General features: G+C 44.4%; 1 protein-coding gene across 10 annotated transcripts in view; it reads left to right on the forward strand.

Moving 5' to 3' along the window:
- RASAL2 (RAS protein activator like 2) overlaps positions 1-16,346 on the forward strand; it is a 274,328-nt gene that overhangs the window by 249,520 nt on the left and 8,462 nt on the right. For 7 of the 10 annotated variants that reach the window (XM_054037195.1, XM_054037199.1, XM_054037200.1 and 4 more), the window contains 5 exons: positions 1,224-1,423; positions 2,489-3,350; positions 10,364-10,498; positions 12,143-12,345; positions 12,918-13,005. In XM_054037195.1, coding sequence (XP_053893170.1) covers positions 1,224-1,423; positions 2,489-3,350; positions 10,364-10,498; positions 12,143-12,345; positions 12,918-13,005 — 1,488 coding nt within the window. The remainder of the gene's footprint in view (positions 1-1,223; positions 1,424-2,488; positions 3,351-10,363; positions 10,499-12,142; positions 12,346-12,917; positions 13,006-16,346) is intronic. The other 3 variants (XM_054037197.1, XM_054037198.1, XM_054037201.1) reach the window with 1 other exon arrangement.

The raw sequence follows: 16,346 nt of genomic DNA on the forward strand, positions 1-16,346 counted from the left end.
CCTAACAGGTTTGGGGAAAGGGGTTTTGTTTGTGCTAAAATGGGAATTAAGGGTTAATGTTACACTACCATGTTGCTTCACTGTGGGCAATGATTACAGGGACTAGGAAAGGGAATATATTAAGTTACCAGGAAAAGCTGGAGGTTTTAATAAAGGAGAAATAATTGGGAGAAACAAGTGGGTGTAAAGTAACTCTAACTCTACACTGTACACAACTGATTGGATGCCTGTTTCTGGGGAGGGTGGAACCTGTCTTTCACAGGAAGGTAGTCTTTGTAATGAGCTTTACTGTGTAATACCTCCCTTGCCCTCTACCCGCACCCCTACCAGTGGCAATGTGTAGATGCCAAAGTCACCTTATAAACTCAGGGTAGATTTCCGGAGAAGAACAGAAAATCTGAACAGCAGCCTCCACCACAGGGATAAAGTGTTGGTAGAACTCCGCTTTATGGTCAGTTGCTGTTGTGTAAGGTCTTGCCAGTCTAAAGTGTAACGATGCAAGGTGGTAACTAGGCGCTAGTCACTGGCTGAAATGAAAATATTGGGTTGGATGTCACTGGAGTTTCCATGCACTGGGGTGAATGTTACTGGAGTTTTCATGCCGTTAATTTTAATTTCATTTGAAGTGGTGAAAGCCATGTTAGTTCCCAGCTTTTGATAGCACTTTGGTACAAAAGATGGCATCAGTGTAGAATGCCAAAAGGAGAAGGCTGATGAAATGGAAACCTCCCTCCCACAAACCCTTTCAATTCTCTCCTGGATCCCCTGAATGCAGCCCCCCCTTCTCTGTTGGCATGCATTTCTTTTACCACATGACCCCTTTTGCCTGAAAAGTTCCCTCCCATTAGCTGATTCTGTAGTCTCTGAATTCCCATTAATTAGTAGTTACTGTAGTTTTTAACTTGACTCCACCCTGGATTTAGTTTGCTTTGCATGACAGTTTTGCGTTGGAATGGCAATAGTTTGGTTTTATTGAGCATGAATTTTATTTTTGGGGGTCAATCCTAATTTCTTTTCTATTTCCTTTTCTTTCCTCAATGTCTGCTGCACCCTGTTTCGTCTCCTTCATTCATCTCGTCGCCGTGGTTACGCTGCTCCGTAACAATGCATTATGGTCCTGCCACACCCACACACAAACACCCACCCTCCTTCCTTCCAACCTCCACCCCTCTGCATCGTTATCAAAAAAATGGCGGATGTCGCGGTGCTTATTGTCCAATCAGGGTGAAAATTCCTTCCTACAGGCGACCGTGGCAAAACTTGGACCCCTCCCTCGCATTCTTGCTGACATCACCAAGTCAATGACCAATCCTACGCCAATACAGCAGCAGCTGCGGCGTTTCACCGAGCACAGCTCTAGTCCAAATGTCAGTGGCAGTCTCTCTTCAGGGCTTCAGAAGATATTCGAGGACCCCACTGACGGGTATGTAACAGCCAGGGTTCAAGAGTAGATATGAAGTAGAAGGGATATAGGATCGGCCATGTTGTAAGACTGTGTTAAGAGAACCCCTGTCCAAGCATAGTCGCCCCAAATTTATAACTAGGTACATGCTAGGACTCAGAATTGCTATCTGTAGTAAGGAGGACAGGATCCCAGTAAGATATGCGAGGACTAGTGCTAAAACATGTAAACTTTGCACTTAGCCAGGATGCTGGGGTTTGCCTAAAGTCAATGACTTAGGATATTAAAAACCAAACCTTATACCACTGGCCAACCTGGGTGAAGTACAATGAGATGGAAAGATACAAACACAATGTGTAGCTCAATATAAATCCTGTAAAGCTGACTGAAATATCTCACTCTAAGAGATCAGATTACCTTTCCAATAGCATTGAGAAATGCATGTTATAGTTAGGCTGAGGGAGAATGAAAATATTAGAATAGCAAAAATAATCTGTTCTGTATTTAGTGTTACATTTCTCACCTTGTAATTGTTACAATTCCGGAGAGCTCCAGCACAAAGCCTGGTGATGGCTGAAATGCATGAGAACTTGCAACCTAGTGGTTTCTCTGTCCATGCTTTGTGCTGCCAAGTGTAAGGCTCTGTTTTGTGTCTCAGATGTGTCTACTTTCTGGGCCTTCAGCAACTCCTGCAATCAATTACATGTTCAGACAGATTGAATAGGTATAGCCTCCAGTTCTGGGAGGCTGAGGAAGAGTGAAATGAAGTCTGGATTGGTTTGGAATCTAGCTGAAAAATAGCAATGTCCGAGGGGGCAGAAATCAGTGGGAAAGGTTTGAGTTTTACCTGTGAGAAGATAGTCAGGCAGTTCTTAAGTAAGGCTTTATTCTTAAAGCTAAACTAATTGGAGACGTGTGTATTGTGACTTGAGAAAAGTAAAAAGCTTCACAAAAGGAAATAATCTAGTTCCCTGAGGCTTTTTAGAGAGAGGGAAGGGGGTTAATTGATGAAGAAGGGCATCTCTGGGACAGATCAACTGGCTTGTGGCTGGTTAAAAATTAACCAAATGCCTATCTGCTCCACAGTGACTCACATAAACTGAAATCTCCAACCCAGGAAAATATAGATGGGTATTTTCGAGGGAAAACCTTACTGTTGGTTCAGCAGGCATCCACCCAGAGCATGACTTACTCAGACAAGGACGAGAGGGAGAGCATACTGCCCAATGGACGTAGCGTCTCCCTCATGGACCTGCAGGACCCCCACGCAACTCACAGCGATCACACATCCATCCTGCACGATGTGCCTTTGCGTCTGGCAGGCAGCCAGCTTTCTATAACACAGGTGGCCAACATCAAACAACTGCGGGAGACTCAGAGCACGCCGCAGAGCGCTCCCCAAGTAAGGAGACCGCTGCACCCAGCCTTGAATCAGCAGGGCAGCCTCCAGCCCCTCTCCTTCCAGAATCCGGTTTACCAGCTCAACAACCCGCCTCCACCAATGCCAAAGGCCTCTGTGGACTCCAGCTTGGAGAACTTAAGCACTGCCAGTTCCCGGAGCCAAAGTAACAGTGAAGACTTCAAACTCAGTGGACCCAGCAACAGCAGCATGGAGGACTTCACCAAACGCAGCACACAGAGTGAGGACTTTACCAGGCGGCACACTGTGCCAGACAAGCATGTACCTATGGCTCTGCCCCGCCAGAACAGCACTGGGCAGGCACAGATCCGTAAAATGGACCAGGTTGGGTTGGGCGCCAGGGCCAAAGCACCACAGTCCCTGCCACATAGCGCTTCCTTGCGGAGCACAGGGAGCCTGTCGGCAGCTTCAGGTGCAATGGTGACAGAGCCAGTTCAGAATGGGAGCCGGTCACGGCAGCAGTCCTCGTCCTCCAGAGAAAGCCCTGTCCCCAAAGTGAGGGCAATTCAGCGGCAGCAGACGCAGCAGGTAGGAACAAAATCCTTCTCCCAGATTTTGTCCATTCTCTGTATTTGTAACCCTCTAAGGTAACTGCCCTCTTCAACATTTTCCACGTACTTTATTTAAATGTGAAACAAGAAATGTGAACTGATTCTAGTATTATGTGAGGAGAGGCTGGAATGGGAAGGAGCAGCAGGCACAGGTTGTGGTTTGCCTTGCTACCATTATTAGCTTGGCCAACAACTCTCACTTGTTAAATAAAATGAGCACAAGATAATCAAATTAAGACTTTAAAAAACTGTGTTTCCAGTTTATCTTCACAATAGGAAAAGTGACAAATTTGTTCAAAGAAACAAAAACTGAAGAATTTCAAGAACAAAAAACTGTTTCAAAAGCCAGTTGAGATGGCTGAGTTACAGTATATTTGCCTACTTAAGAGGAGGGAAATGAATCGATAAGAATAGCATAGAATCTGTGTTGCCCAACTGCTAAGCAAATGCAATATTCTCATCAAGCATAAAGAAATGTATATTTCGTCACAACCCAACAACCTTAGCTCCATCCTCCACTACTCTGTCCTCAGTAATATCAGAATATGAACAAAATGGAAACACTTAATAGAAATATATATTTACCTATGTCTAATGCATATTGATTGGCCTCATATGCAAATCCACATACACTCTACCTTGATATAACGCTGTCCTCGGGAGCCAAAAAATCTTACCGTGTTATAGGTGAAACCGCGTTATATTGAACTTGCTTTGATCCACCGGAGTGCGCAGCCCCGCCCCGCCGGAGCACTGCTTTACCGCGTTATATCCGAATTCGTGTTATATCGGGTCGCATTATATCGAGGTAGCGGTGTACTTAATTTTACCAGAAGTCAATAACATTATGGTGTTTCATCTTACAGAATTTTGTTCTTAACAAACAGCAATTATATAGTATTCAACAAAAAAAGTGTCTGATAAATATTTTAACTGATGTGTACAATGTAATGGTATCCCATAAAATGAAATACTTAAATACGGAAATTAAGATAGATAGTCCATACAAATGCCCAACAGTCCATAGCACAACCCCCTTAACTCTGATCTATGAAGATGTCCTGTATTCATTTCTCTGCTCTAGGTTAGAACAGTGCATTTCTAGGCAGTTTAAGGTTTATGATGTCCTAAAGGTTAATATCCTTGCTTTTAAGTACTTGAGTTTTGTAGTTTACGTGAAAGCTAAGTATATTGTTGTCATTCAATGACCTTATCTGGCTTTGAAATGAGGCCCTGGGATATATTAAAACCAGCAGCTTGAATTGCACAGGGAAGCAGAAAGGAAGCCACTGCAGTTCTCTGACAACAGCTGTTATGTGCTCATGCTGACACAATACATGAGCCAGGTGGCTGCATTCTGCACTAGCTGAATCTTCCAGGTGGTCTTTACGGGTAGGTCCAAGTAAACAGCACTGCAGTGTCCCATCCTGGAAGTCACAAAGGTGCGAGTGAGGACTTGTGGCAAGGGAAAGCTACAACTGCTTAGACTTGGTTTACATTTAGAAATGTTGTCAGCAGAGCTGTATTGATTCAGAGTGTGAAAAAAAGTGCACCCCTAACTGGTAGTTGTATGGCAGCTGGTAGTGCAGACTCCACTTATACCAGCACGGCAAAAAGTCCTTTTGCTGGTACCGCTGTACTGGCAAAAGAGCTCATTGCTGGTATTAGCTGCATCTCCACCAGGAGAGCCTGTTGGTATCACTCTACCAGTATGTATCTACACCAACAAACCCTTTTAAATGTAGGCGAGGCCTTTAGCAATGTATGGGAGAAAAAGCAGGGCAACCCATACCTGGTATCTGGGAACCCGAGAACAATCAGTGCTTGAAAACTACCATATGATGTCTGGCTTTCGCTACTGTAACTGAAATCAGAAATATTGAATCACAAAGTCAAGCTTATTAGGCAATTATATTTATACCAAAGAAATGAATCCCATAATGTTTAAAGCTTTTTATGTTGTTTGTGTGCATATCCCTCATTTTGGGTGCTTGTCTTGTATGTGGGTATAGGCGGGTTGATAGATACAGTATGTTGGATGGTACCATATATTATATATTTAAACCACTGCTGGGGGAGGGGGGCGGGAATCTTCAGCCCAGTATAATAGGAGCTGTACTTGGAAATCCACTAACTGCTCTTCTAATGCTTCGGCTGCCAGGTGAAACAGTGTGCGTGTTCTGCTGGTAGCTTCATTTTGTACTGCAAGTAGTGCCTTATCGGAATTCCCTCTGGAAATAGTTAGTTTCCTTAAGACCTTTTACTGGAAATGGCTAGAAAAATAAACACACACTTACTTGAAGGCAGTGGGGTGGGGAAACAAATAGGCTGTTTTTAAAGCAGCCTTTTAAAAAATATTACTGACCCTTTTCTCCAGCACGTACACGTGCATATGGGCATGCGTGGGAAAACCTACAGCCACTGCCCTTTGCGTGTTTGAGAAATCCCCAGTTGGCTGTTTACAACTTCTTGGATAATCTCCTTTTGGGTCTGTTTCATCTTGAGGTACCGATCGCCATATTCCTATGAAGTAAAGCAGTTTCCTCCATTTGCTTAGAAATGACAGAGTGAAAGTGATGTCACAAACTTTCCTCCTCTATCTACCGTCTCCTTTTATCCTTCAGCCATATTGATGCCTATAGCTATGGTCAGCTTCAACAGACGACATTTCCACTGGCCCTGTAGATAGAAGTTGAGTTATATGTGTCTGCCCAGATTTCCACCCTTCCTTTTCTACACTGACTCTTTTCACCAGTACAGTTCGTTTCCTTGCTCCCAGTTCAGTCACAGAAATCAATCTGGTCTGTTATTTGTATCCCAGACAACTGAGGAGCTTCTTGAGCTGTTCTGACTTCAGTGGCCAGCCTGTTCTTGAAGCAAATTCCACTGCATATTTTTAATTGCAAATATCACTGTGGAATTCTTTTTCTGTCTTAAAAAAAAGTTGGCTGAGTTCTCTGAGTGTTGCTTTGTGGGTATTTGTCATTATCAACCTCTTTGCAAGTTTCATATGTTTTTGAGCACAGAGCAGGGCTGTTTGCTTGTCTGGGAGACATTAGCTTCGGTCTTCCATTTAGTGAGGAGGTGGGGGATAGAATTTTCAGAGAAATTTTGATATTGAATAAATTTCCCTCTCTGGCCTCTTTTCTACAATATTGTCACTTGGGACTCTTGTTAGTGTTTTCAAATTGCATCTTACCCTTTGCCGCCTGCTTCTTTGTTGGTGTCCTAACTGTTCATGCTTTTGAATTTGATTTCTGAAAATATTCCACTCTTCAATTTAAAGGTTAACTGAAAGGATATGCTGGTGAGCCAGAGGTCTAGAAGGAGGTCATTAATGCAGTTTGCCCTGACCCTTGTGAAATCTTATCCCTCCAGAAGCAAAATAAAAAGCAATTTTGTTTTTGTTAAGGATCAAAATCCTTCAAGCCTTCTAGCAGTTCCCAGTGGCTACAACAGTATTTACTCCTGAGAGATGCTGATTGGTGGCAGAGCTGCCCATGGTCCATGTTCTCTCTGCTGTCTCTGTCTCACAGCAAATACTGTCAAGAGAAGTCTAACTGCAGGAGGATATGTATAAAGTTGAGTCACTACTAATAGCAATATCAGTCATGCTGCCACCAAGAGGGTTATTAACCTTTCCACCGCAAATTTCTCTCTTTCGGGGCAGAGGGCCTCCATCTCTGTCAAAGCCCTGAAATTCTCTCTGACCCATCTCTACACCCATCACTGGCAGGGCTCCTTGTTGCTAGAATCAGCATGTCATTGTTGGCAGACCTAAGGCATCCCCTAGACCAATGGCTGAGTCACTGTGTCAGCAGCACTCTCAGCCCCTGAGCATGCGACTAAGGGCTAGTCTACACTGGCAACGCTAAAGCACTGCGGCAGTGCTTTAACGTGGCTTGTGTGGTCACGGCACTCTTAGCACTCTTTAAAAAAAACACCTCCATGAGGGGCGTAGCTCCAAGTGCTGGTGCACTGTCTACACTGGGGCTAGCTCCAGCATTTCTGCCGCCCCAAGCAAAAAAAAAAAAAAAAAAAGCCGCGATCGGCAGCGGCAGTTCAGTGGCAGGTCCTTCGCTCCTAGAGGGAGTGAGGGACCTGCCGCCCCTCTCCCTTGGCCGCCCCAGGCACCTGCTTGTTAAGCTGGTGCCTGGAGCCGGCCCTGTTTACAGCGCTAAGACTTGCTGTGCTCAGGAGGCTGTGCTCACACCCCTGAGAGTGAAAGTTGCAGCACTGTAAACCGCCAGTGTAGACAAGACCTAAGAGAGACTGGAACTGGAAATCATACCTGGATGTCTGACCTGATATGAGGCTGAGCAAACTCTTATTGTAAAATATTATAACTCCCCTATAAAATATGCTTCCCTGAAACCTAGCAAGCAAGATCTCAGCCCAGCAGCTCAGTCACTTTTTAAAATACTAAATGAGACAACAATCTGAAATTCTACAGACCATTACTTAGTATGTGAAGCTAGTTAAGTGCCTTTGTGCATTTGAGAAGGAGGGGTAAAAATGAAAGGGAGGACATTGACCCATTTGGACTCATAATTTAGCTGATTTTAAATGATTATAATGTGTTGGGGAATGTCCCCTGCTCCTCGGATATCCATATTTTTAGTTTACCACTATTCCACTAAGAAATTAAAACAAAAAACCTACACTCCTCCAGAAAGCCAGTGGCCATCGCTCATATCCGACCTGGATAACTACATCACTCAGTGCTCTGTTGCCATCCAGGCAAGGTGGCTAATAAACACTGTTCTCATACACCTGTGTAGTCGGACACCCCCTTTTGCATTCATGGAGAGATTTTGGCATCCAAAGCCCTCCACGTAAAGGTCCCAGAGCTTCATTCTAGATCCCCATGTTCTGCCCCTGTTGCACAACAGCAGCTTGCTGAGACCCTCAGCCTTCCCGTGGCATAGTCTTCTGGGGCCTCACTACATTATGCCCCTTTTTGTCTTCTCTTCCCCGTGGCAGGCTTGTGGACTTTGGCTGGGAACCTTGATAGAGACTTGTAAGAGCAGCTGGGCCCTAACAATAGCTCACTCTGCCTCAGTAGCAGCACCACCTCTCAGTGCATAGCTGGCCCCAGTGGGAAAGTACGCTCAGCTGCTCGAAAGGGATCACACGTAGCTGCTAATCTGGAGAGTGGTGAGAGTGGTTTCCAGTGGTTCTACTGTATCGGCAACAGCTCCAGTGGGGAAGAGACTACAGTAGCCTCCACCCCGCCACCTCAAAGCGCCCAGCCCAGCCCACAATGCTCCGCTTTTCTTGTCTGTCTAAAGCAGTAACATAGGAGATGTAGGTCGTGTGGTTGATCAGACTTTGACTCAGGACTGCCTCCTTCCTAGAGTAAGCCCCTCCACGTTAACAACTAGCCACTTCGCCATACAGTATGATCCCTCACGCTCAGCTCTCCATCAGTGCTGGCTGAGTATGGTGTAACTCTAGGCGCTTTTTATACGGAAGAGTTTGAGTGCCAAAATTTCAGCAGAGCTGCCATAGTTATCCATATTCTCTCTGCTCAGGACCAACAACCCTTGGTAATAGGAAAGTATATTTATAGAGCAGAACAAAATTGCCTTATCCCCAGCAATGTGCTGATATTGTCCTTAATACTGCTGCTGAAACAAGGCATCAAATTGTCATGTTAACAGAGAAAGGAAAGCAGGCCGGGAAAGAAACTTTTATTTTCAAGTTTCACAAAGGGGGAGCTGGGGAAATAAAGCAATGTTGCTCTCCCAACAGCAATATTTCCCAGAATTTAGAAATTCTGGCATCTCACTTCAGGGCATCTGTGCCCATATTCTCCTCTATGGTCCAACAAGGGCACCCATCTTTCCCTTCTGACTGGGGTATCTCCAGGCTGAACAGTTCCCTGCCTTCACCGTTTTGTTCCTAGCAAAGGAAGCTGACCTGCTTGTCTTCACTTCATAGCAGGTTAACAGTGTGTCTGCCCCCATGTGTAGGTTCCACACAGCTCTTTTGGTGCACGCCTGTTTTATTCTTAAGAGAAAAGCATTACAAAGAAAACATATTAAAGACCATACAAGAACCTACATGATTATTAATAAGCTTACCTGAAATCACCCCAACCCTACCATGGGCTCTGGCAGGAGCAGGCCTTAACACCTCACCTAAAGGGTTTTTTGGGGGCTTCAAGGGCTGATAACCATAGGAATTACATTAGCATCTCCCTCCTCCTAGAGGAGTTACATACAGTTCCGCAGTAACACACGCACAATTGCATTTTTAATACAATGAACCACAAAGGTATTAAAGAAAAATTGTATCTCAAGTTAAGTGCCTCACTTCTTCAAAGTAACAAACCTGCCATTCACAAACAAGCTACAAATAAAAACTTCCTCGCCTTTCGTGCTGTGTGAGGGGGACTGAGACAGCCTTACCAGGAAGCTAGCTAGCAGAAGGTGAACATGGCCAGGACCCAGTCAGTAACAAGATTTTTTTTCCATAAAAAGGAAAGTGCGTCTGCAAACACATAGCATATCAGCAAGCACCAAACAGTCATCTCTTCAAATGTAAGCCCATCTCCTTTCTGAAGTGTCTTGTACTGTCTTTAATCTTCCTTATAAGAGACCTAAACCACAGTACTTCTGGACTCTGGTGTGTGTTGTCTGATTCTGCTGCGTGCATGCCTTCACTCCCCTTTCTTGTCCGTAAGGAGTATGGAATTGTTTTAGGACGATGACTCTGATTGAGGGGAAAGGGAAGCTGTGTGCATGGGTTTAATTCAGAGAGGGGTCTTTCTGCATTAAACTTTTCCTGGATGCACTGATGTTAGAGGGGTTGAAGTATAGTATGTGTCTGGAGTGTCTCTGGAAGAAAGTAGCGATGGTGAGCCTTTGATACTGCTGGACTCACGATGGCCTTCTCCCTCCATTTTTCTCCTCTGAGTAACTTTGACTGTAGAGCCAGGCAATATGTGATTTCTTCGACAGATGCTTACAGCCCTCTCTGCTTCAGGTTCAGTCACCTGTGGACTCAGCCACAATGTCACCAGTGGAAAGGACAGCTGCATGGGTTCTGAATAACGGGCAGTATGAAGAGGAAGAGGTGGATACAGAGCAGCATCAAGATGAAGTCAAGCATGCTGAGAAGGTAATTGCAGTGTGCATTCACCAGCCTGAGCTCTTAGACCTGAGGCTTCCACTGAGCAGCAGGCTGAACTGTTCAGAATGGTGGCATACCCTGTTGAGCCAGAATCATGCTTTCAAATGCAGCTGTTACTAGCACAGTTTTCCCTTCCAATGTGAAGAGGGATTTTTTGTATCCCCATCCTGTAGAGGCCTCCCCACAACTAGTACATTACATGGTTTCGGACCAGAGATCTAATACGGTTCATAAGCATGTTGGGATGGTTGCAAGCTTTGTTTGAAACCATTGTCAGACACATCTACAGACTAAAACAGCATAGGCATGGGCAGAGCTTTGTAAATACACCTTGCTGTTTACCTCCATCCTATTTTAAGACTGAAAATAACATATTGCCTCTATTTAAATCCATGGTACGCCCACATCTTGAATACTGCGTGCAGATGTAGTCGCCCCATCTCAAAGAAAATGTATTGGAATTGAAAAAGGTTCGGAAAAGGGCAACAAAAATGATTGGCGGTATGGAACAGCTTCCATATGAGGAGCGATTAATAAGACTGGGATCTTTCAGCTTGGAAATGAAACAACTAAGGGAGGATATGATTGAGGTCTATAAAATCATGACTGGTGTGGAGAAAGTAAATAAGGAAGTGTTATTACTCCTCATAACACAAGAACTAGGGGTCACCAAATGAAATTAATAGGCAGCAGGTTTAAAACAAACAAAAGGAAGTATTCTTTCACACAACGCACAGTCAACCTGTGGAACTCTTTGCCAGAGGATTTTGTGAAGGCCAAGACTATAACAGCGTTCAAAAAAGAACTAGATAAATTCATGGAGGATAGGTCCATCAATCGCTATTAACCAGGGTGGGCAGGGATGGTGTCCCTAGCCTCTGTTTGCTGGTGTAGTGTGTTCCTGGGCATTTAATTGTCATGTCTATTTATAGCAACAATATGCATTATTTTCCAAATAGGTATGCAGGCATACAGGTGCCACAGTGATGGGGGCCATACAAGTTCCTAGATAAATTTCTTGGTTTTGGGGCAAAAATAAAGTAGCTTTTTAGGAATAATGAAGGACCTATAAAGGGAGAGTGAAATGTATGGAGGTCAATTCCGTTGTTGGAGGGGGAATTACCGGAGGGAGCAGTCAGGAGAGAGAATAGAACTTCAGCAAAGTAAACGCTGCAAAGGCTCTGTCGTATAGTGTGTTAATGTGCAAGGCATCTGGACATCTAACTTCAAACCTTGATTAGGTTTTAACGGAAAATAAGTTGTTTGGATCCTAGCCAAAGTTTGTTCACATCAGAAAACCACCGTACAGATAGGCACTATTAGCACCTGTTAGTGAGCTTATTCGGAGTAGCTAGGGGCTGTACAGTCAGAACTGAGGCACAGCGGCAGGCTGTGTGGATGCGTAGCGGGGGTGATGTAGGGCAATATTAGAAAATGTTAGGGTTGTATGGGTAGGATCTTACGTTATGCTAGTCCATAGTTGGCCGCAGTGATTGGTTCTAGCCCTTCCTGTCATTTCCTTCATTTTCTGTGTTATTAAAGAGAAAAATGCACACCTCACCAAAAATATCTGAACTCCTCTATCTAGCTAGCCCTTTTGTTTCTGATTCTGTCCTTCACTCCTTCCTGCAGTACGAGCAAGAGATAGCAAAGCTGAAGGACCGTCTGAAAGTGTCAAGCCGCCGATTGGAGGAGTATGAGCGGCGTCTTCTGGTGCAGGAGCAGCAAATGCAGAAGCTGCTGATGGAATACAAGACAAGGCTGGAAGACAGTGAGGAACGACTACGCAGGCAGCAGGAAGAGAAGGACAGTCAGATGAAAAGCATCATTAGCAGGTGAGAGGAGAGTGCCCTTTTTGAAAGCTTTGGTGGAAAGCAGGGAAACTCTGTAGAGACTGAAGAAACCCAGTTGATTAACTTATTCCTTTGTGACAAGAAGAGCATGATATTTTGCAGGCAGGCAGCTCTTGTACTCAGTTAAACCCCACAGCACTTCGGAAGTGGTCTCACCCCCCTTTTACAGATGGAGAAACTGAGACACAGAAGTTAAGTGACTTGCACGCAGAGCTGAGGAAAGGATCCAAGACCTTAACTCTCAAGTCTCTGCTCTACTCATTAGGTAGACCACACTGATTTGAAAGAGGGAAGGAGCTCCTCTTGAAGTGTGGGCTCCAAACACTGGAATCAGTGGTCCTGTCACTGTTCAGAGCTGTTGAATTTTGGCATTGTTCTCTGTGTAAGGATTGAGTTTAGCCACTTGAAGTTGACAGAGGGGCAAATCGACTGCAGAATATTCTTCTTAAAAGGAAGAGAGCCAGTTGTTGGGCTGACTTGTTTGAGCTACAATTGCATTGTCTGAAACACTCTAGAATTGCATTAAGATTTCCTGATTTCTTTCAATGTCCCAGGCTAATGGCGGTCGAAGAGGAGCTGAAGAAGGATCATGCTGAAATGCAAGCAGTCATTGATGCAAAGCAGAAAATTATTGATGCACAGGTAAGGAGTTTTAGATCTCCAAGAACAAAGCATTTCTTGTACAGAAACCAGAGGCCCCATCCTTGTGTCCCATGCAGCTGCCATGTCAAAATCTATTAGATAGCTCTCAGCATTATTGTCGCACTCCCAAACCAGCATCAGTCCATGGCATTGAACATACTACTTGCCTCCTTCATGGAGAGAATTCTGCTTTCACTCAACAAAGACTACAGCATTCAGCCCCAGTGTGATGCAGTGCATTATGGGGTTTACTGAAGCCTCTAAGAAAGAAGTGAGCTCTTGCTGTGTAGCATTGCACAATATTCCGCTAGAGTGTTGTGTCTGACTTCAGCTGACTGTCTGTTGTCAGTCTTGGAATAATGCCTACTGTGGCATGAATCTCCAGTGCTTGCCTTGGCTGATACAGGTTAGCTGTGGGAAAGGGAACTAGTGGATGAGGCACATAGGTGTAAATAATGCAGTTCTGCTCTTCCAATGTTTGGAAGTATTACTTCCCTTCTGTATCAATGCTCATCCCGATAGAAACGAAGCTGATAAGAAAATATACAACCAGTTTGATCTCTGCCTGCTGCATTATGCTTGTGAGACTGTTTGTCAAGTGCCCCTCATCCTCAAGAGCATAGAAATCTCTCCTGCTTTTGTGCCTTTTAATTATTAGTGTCACTTCCTAGTTACAATTTTAAAATATTTAACTTTTCCAAAGATACATGTAACGACAACAGTATCCCAGGTGGTTTCAGAAAGTCATTTCACCATGCAGGCGGGAAGTGCCAGAACCACTGAGCTGCGCTTGGAATTTCTCTCCCTCGACATACGTGGGGTTATATATTAATCTAGCCAAAGATGCTATTGGTATATTAGAGCAAAAGTGTGAGCAAGCAGGAAAGGGTACGTGTTAGCCATTTGTTTCCATTATGTATAGTCAACAGTAATGAGACCTGTGAAATGTATGAGTTCTGTATGTGTCACTAGGGAAAATATACAATGGAAAGCGATCTCAAAGACTTCATGGTAGCAAAAACATATTCTTCAGGAGGTTCTATTTTGGAATCTGGGAAAGTTTTAGCCTCTGAGGAGGAACACTTGTGTGTGCTGTCCCCCAGCACATTTTCCTGTAGCTACTCCTTCAATGATGCTAGACTTGAAAACTAGAGGATTTGGGCCTATGCCGTCTAATATGAACAAAATCACTTGAGTACGGTATCTTGGCCCTTGCATTAATCAGCTCAAAAATATTTAGACTTCTAGGCTAAGAATATAATCCTGCTGGAATTACACCATACCTGCTCCCCATCCACCCTGCAGGATGTTCTAACTGAAGATGCCAGAACAGAAGTCATCCTTTTGTGATATAACTTAAGTGAACAGGAGAATGAAAGGCTTTCTGTGTTCACTGACACTCAAAACCTAGGGTGAGAGAGCTGAGTACAGGGTGCTTGTATTTCATTTTTGACTCCTGTGAAGAAAGCAGAATAGCAGACCCTTTCTTCATGCAGATGGATTGGTATTGCTTTTGAGATGAGCTGATGGTGGGGAGGGGACATGAATGAAACAAGCCAATTTTCATACTTAGGTACAGTCTCAGGGTCTCATTGTCCCAAACTGATGGAGCTCAGGCATGTCCAAAAAGCAACAACCTATTAGACTTCGGGGAGGAAGGTGGATACCTGTTCTCTGACCATGCCCACGCCAACTGTCTGACAGAGGGGCCTGGGCATCCTCCTCCGAGTGGGCCATTCATCTGCTGTCTCCAAACTGAAGTAAAGGGATGTGATCAGTAGCATACAGAGCAGTATAAAAGGCTTCTATAGATGGTCCTTGAAGATGATGGTTATGACTGGTTTGATCACAGAAATCCCGTTGGGATTGTCACCCTCTGAGCCCATTTTCTCTGCCAGTTTGGGCCTCCAGAACCCTGCCTTGTTGAGCCAGACACGCCAGTCTGCTGCAACAAAGACCCAGGGTATGATCCACGCCCCCAAAGCTGCAGAGTTAACTGAAAACAGCTTAGCAAGTGCTCCTGTCTTTAGCACTCAGACACCCAGCTCCCAATGGGATCCAAACCCCAAATAAATCAGTTTTACTCTGTATAAAGCTTATACAGGGTAAACTCATAAATTGTCTGCCCTCTATAATGCTGATAGAGAGATATGCACAGCTGTTTGCTCCCCCAGTTACTAATTACTTACTCTGGGTTCAATAATAAACAAAAGTGATTTTATTAAGTATAAAAAGTAGGATTTAAGTGGTTCTAAGAAATAGCAGACAGAACAAAGTACGTTACCAAACAAAATAAAATAAAACACGCAAGTCTAAGCCTAATACATTAAGCAACTGATTACAGATTAAACCTCACCCCCAGAAATGTTCCAATAAGCTTCTTTCACAGACTGGGCTCCTTCCTAGTCTGGATCCAGCAATCACTCACACCCCCGTAGTTACTGTCCTTTGTTTCAGTTTCTTTCAGGCATCTCTTGGGGGTGGAAAGGTCATCTCTTGAGCCAGCTGAAGACAAAATGGAGGGGTTTCCAGGGCCTTTTATATTCTTTCTCTTGTGGGCGGAAACCCCTTTGTTTTCCTGTGCAAAGTCACAGCAACAAGATGGAGTTTGTAGCCACCTGGGCAAGTCACATGCCCATGAATGATTCAGCTTTTTGCAGGCTGACGCCATTTTTACATGTTAGTTTGAACTTTCCCAGGAAAGCTCAGATGTGGATTGGCGTCTCCCGAAGTCCATTGTCAGTTAAGTGTTTCTTGATAGGACTATTCTCAGTAAGTGCCCATTCTCAAGAAGGTGACCAAATGCTTCACTGAGGCTTCTTAGAATCAAACACATTGAGATACAAGTACATAGCCAGTATTCACAACTTCAAATACAAAAATGATACGCATACAGACAGCATAATCATAACCAGCAAACTACAACCTTTCCGTAGACACCCCAGTTGACCTCCTCTGTACAATACCTGGTGCAACCATAGGACCCTGGTTGCAACAATGATCTATATGATCACAGTTCATGTCAATAATGTCACAATGGTGAATCCCATCTGGACTGTGAACTTGCTTTCAGAGCTTGGCCATCTGCAATGGGGGAGTGCAAGTGCTGAGATCGGGGCGTGGAGGAGCACTGTAATAGATACAGAGAAATTGATGGGCGGGGGTCATGTAGCCAATAATCAGCCTAGAATTATCATGTTTGAGCGGAGAGGAACTTCCCGCTCTCTTTACCAGTCTATGTCAATAGCCTCTCATCTTCTGTGCGATACTGTGACAGTTCCAGGAGCAACACGATGTGGATGTTGCATGCCAGAGAAGTCTGGCCCCTCAATGTCAGCATG

The sequence above is a fragment of the Malaclemys terrapin genome, chromosome 8 (assembly GCF_027887155.1).
Source record: "Malaclemys terrapin pileata isolate rMalTer1 chromosome 8, rMalTer1.hap1, whole genome shotgun sequence".
Classification (NCBI taxonomy): domain Eukaryota; kingdom Metazoa; phylum Chordata; order Testudines; family Emydidae; genus Malaclemys; species Malaclemys terrapin.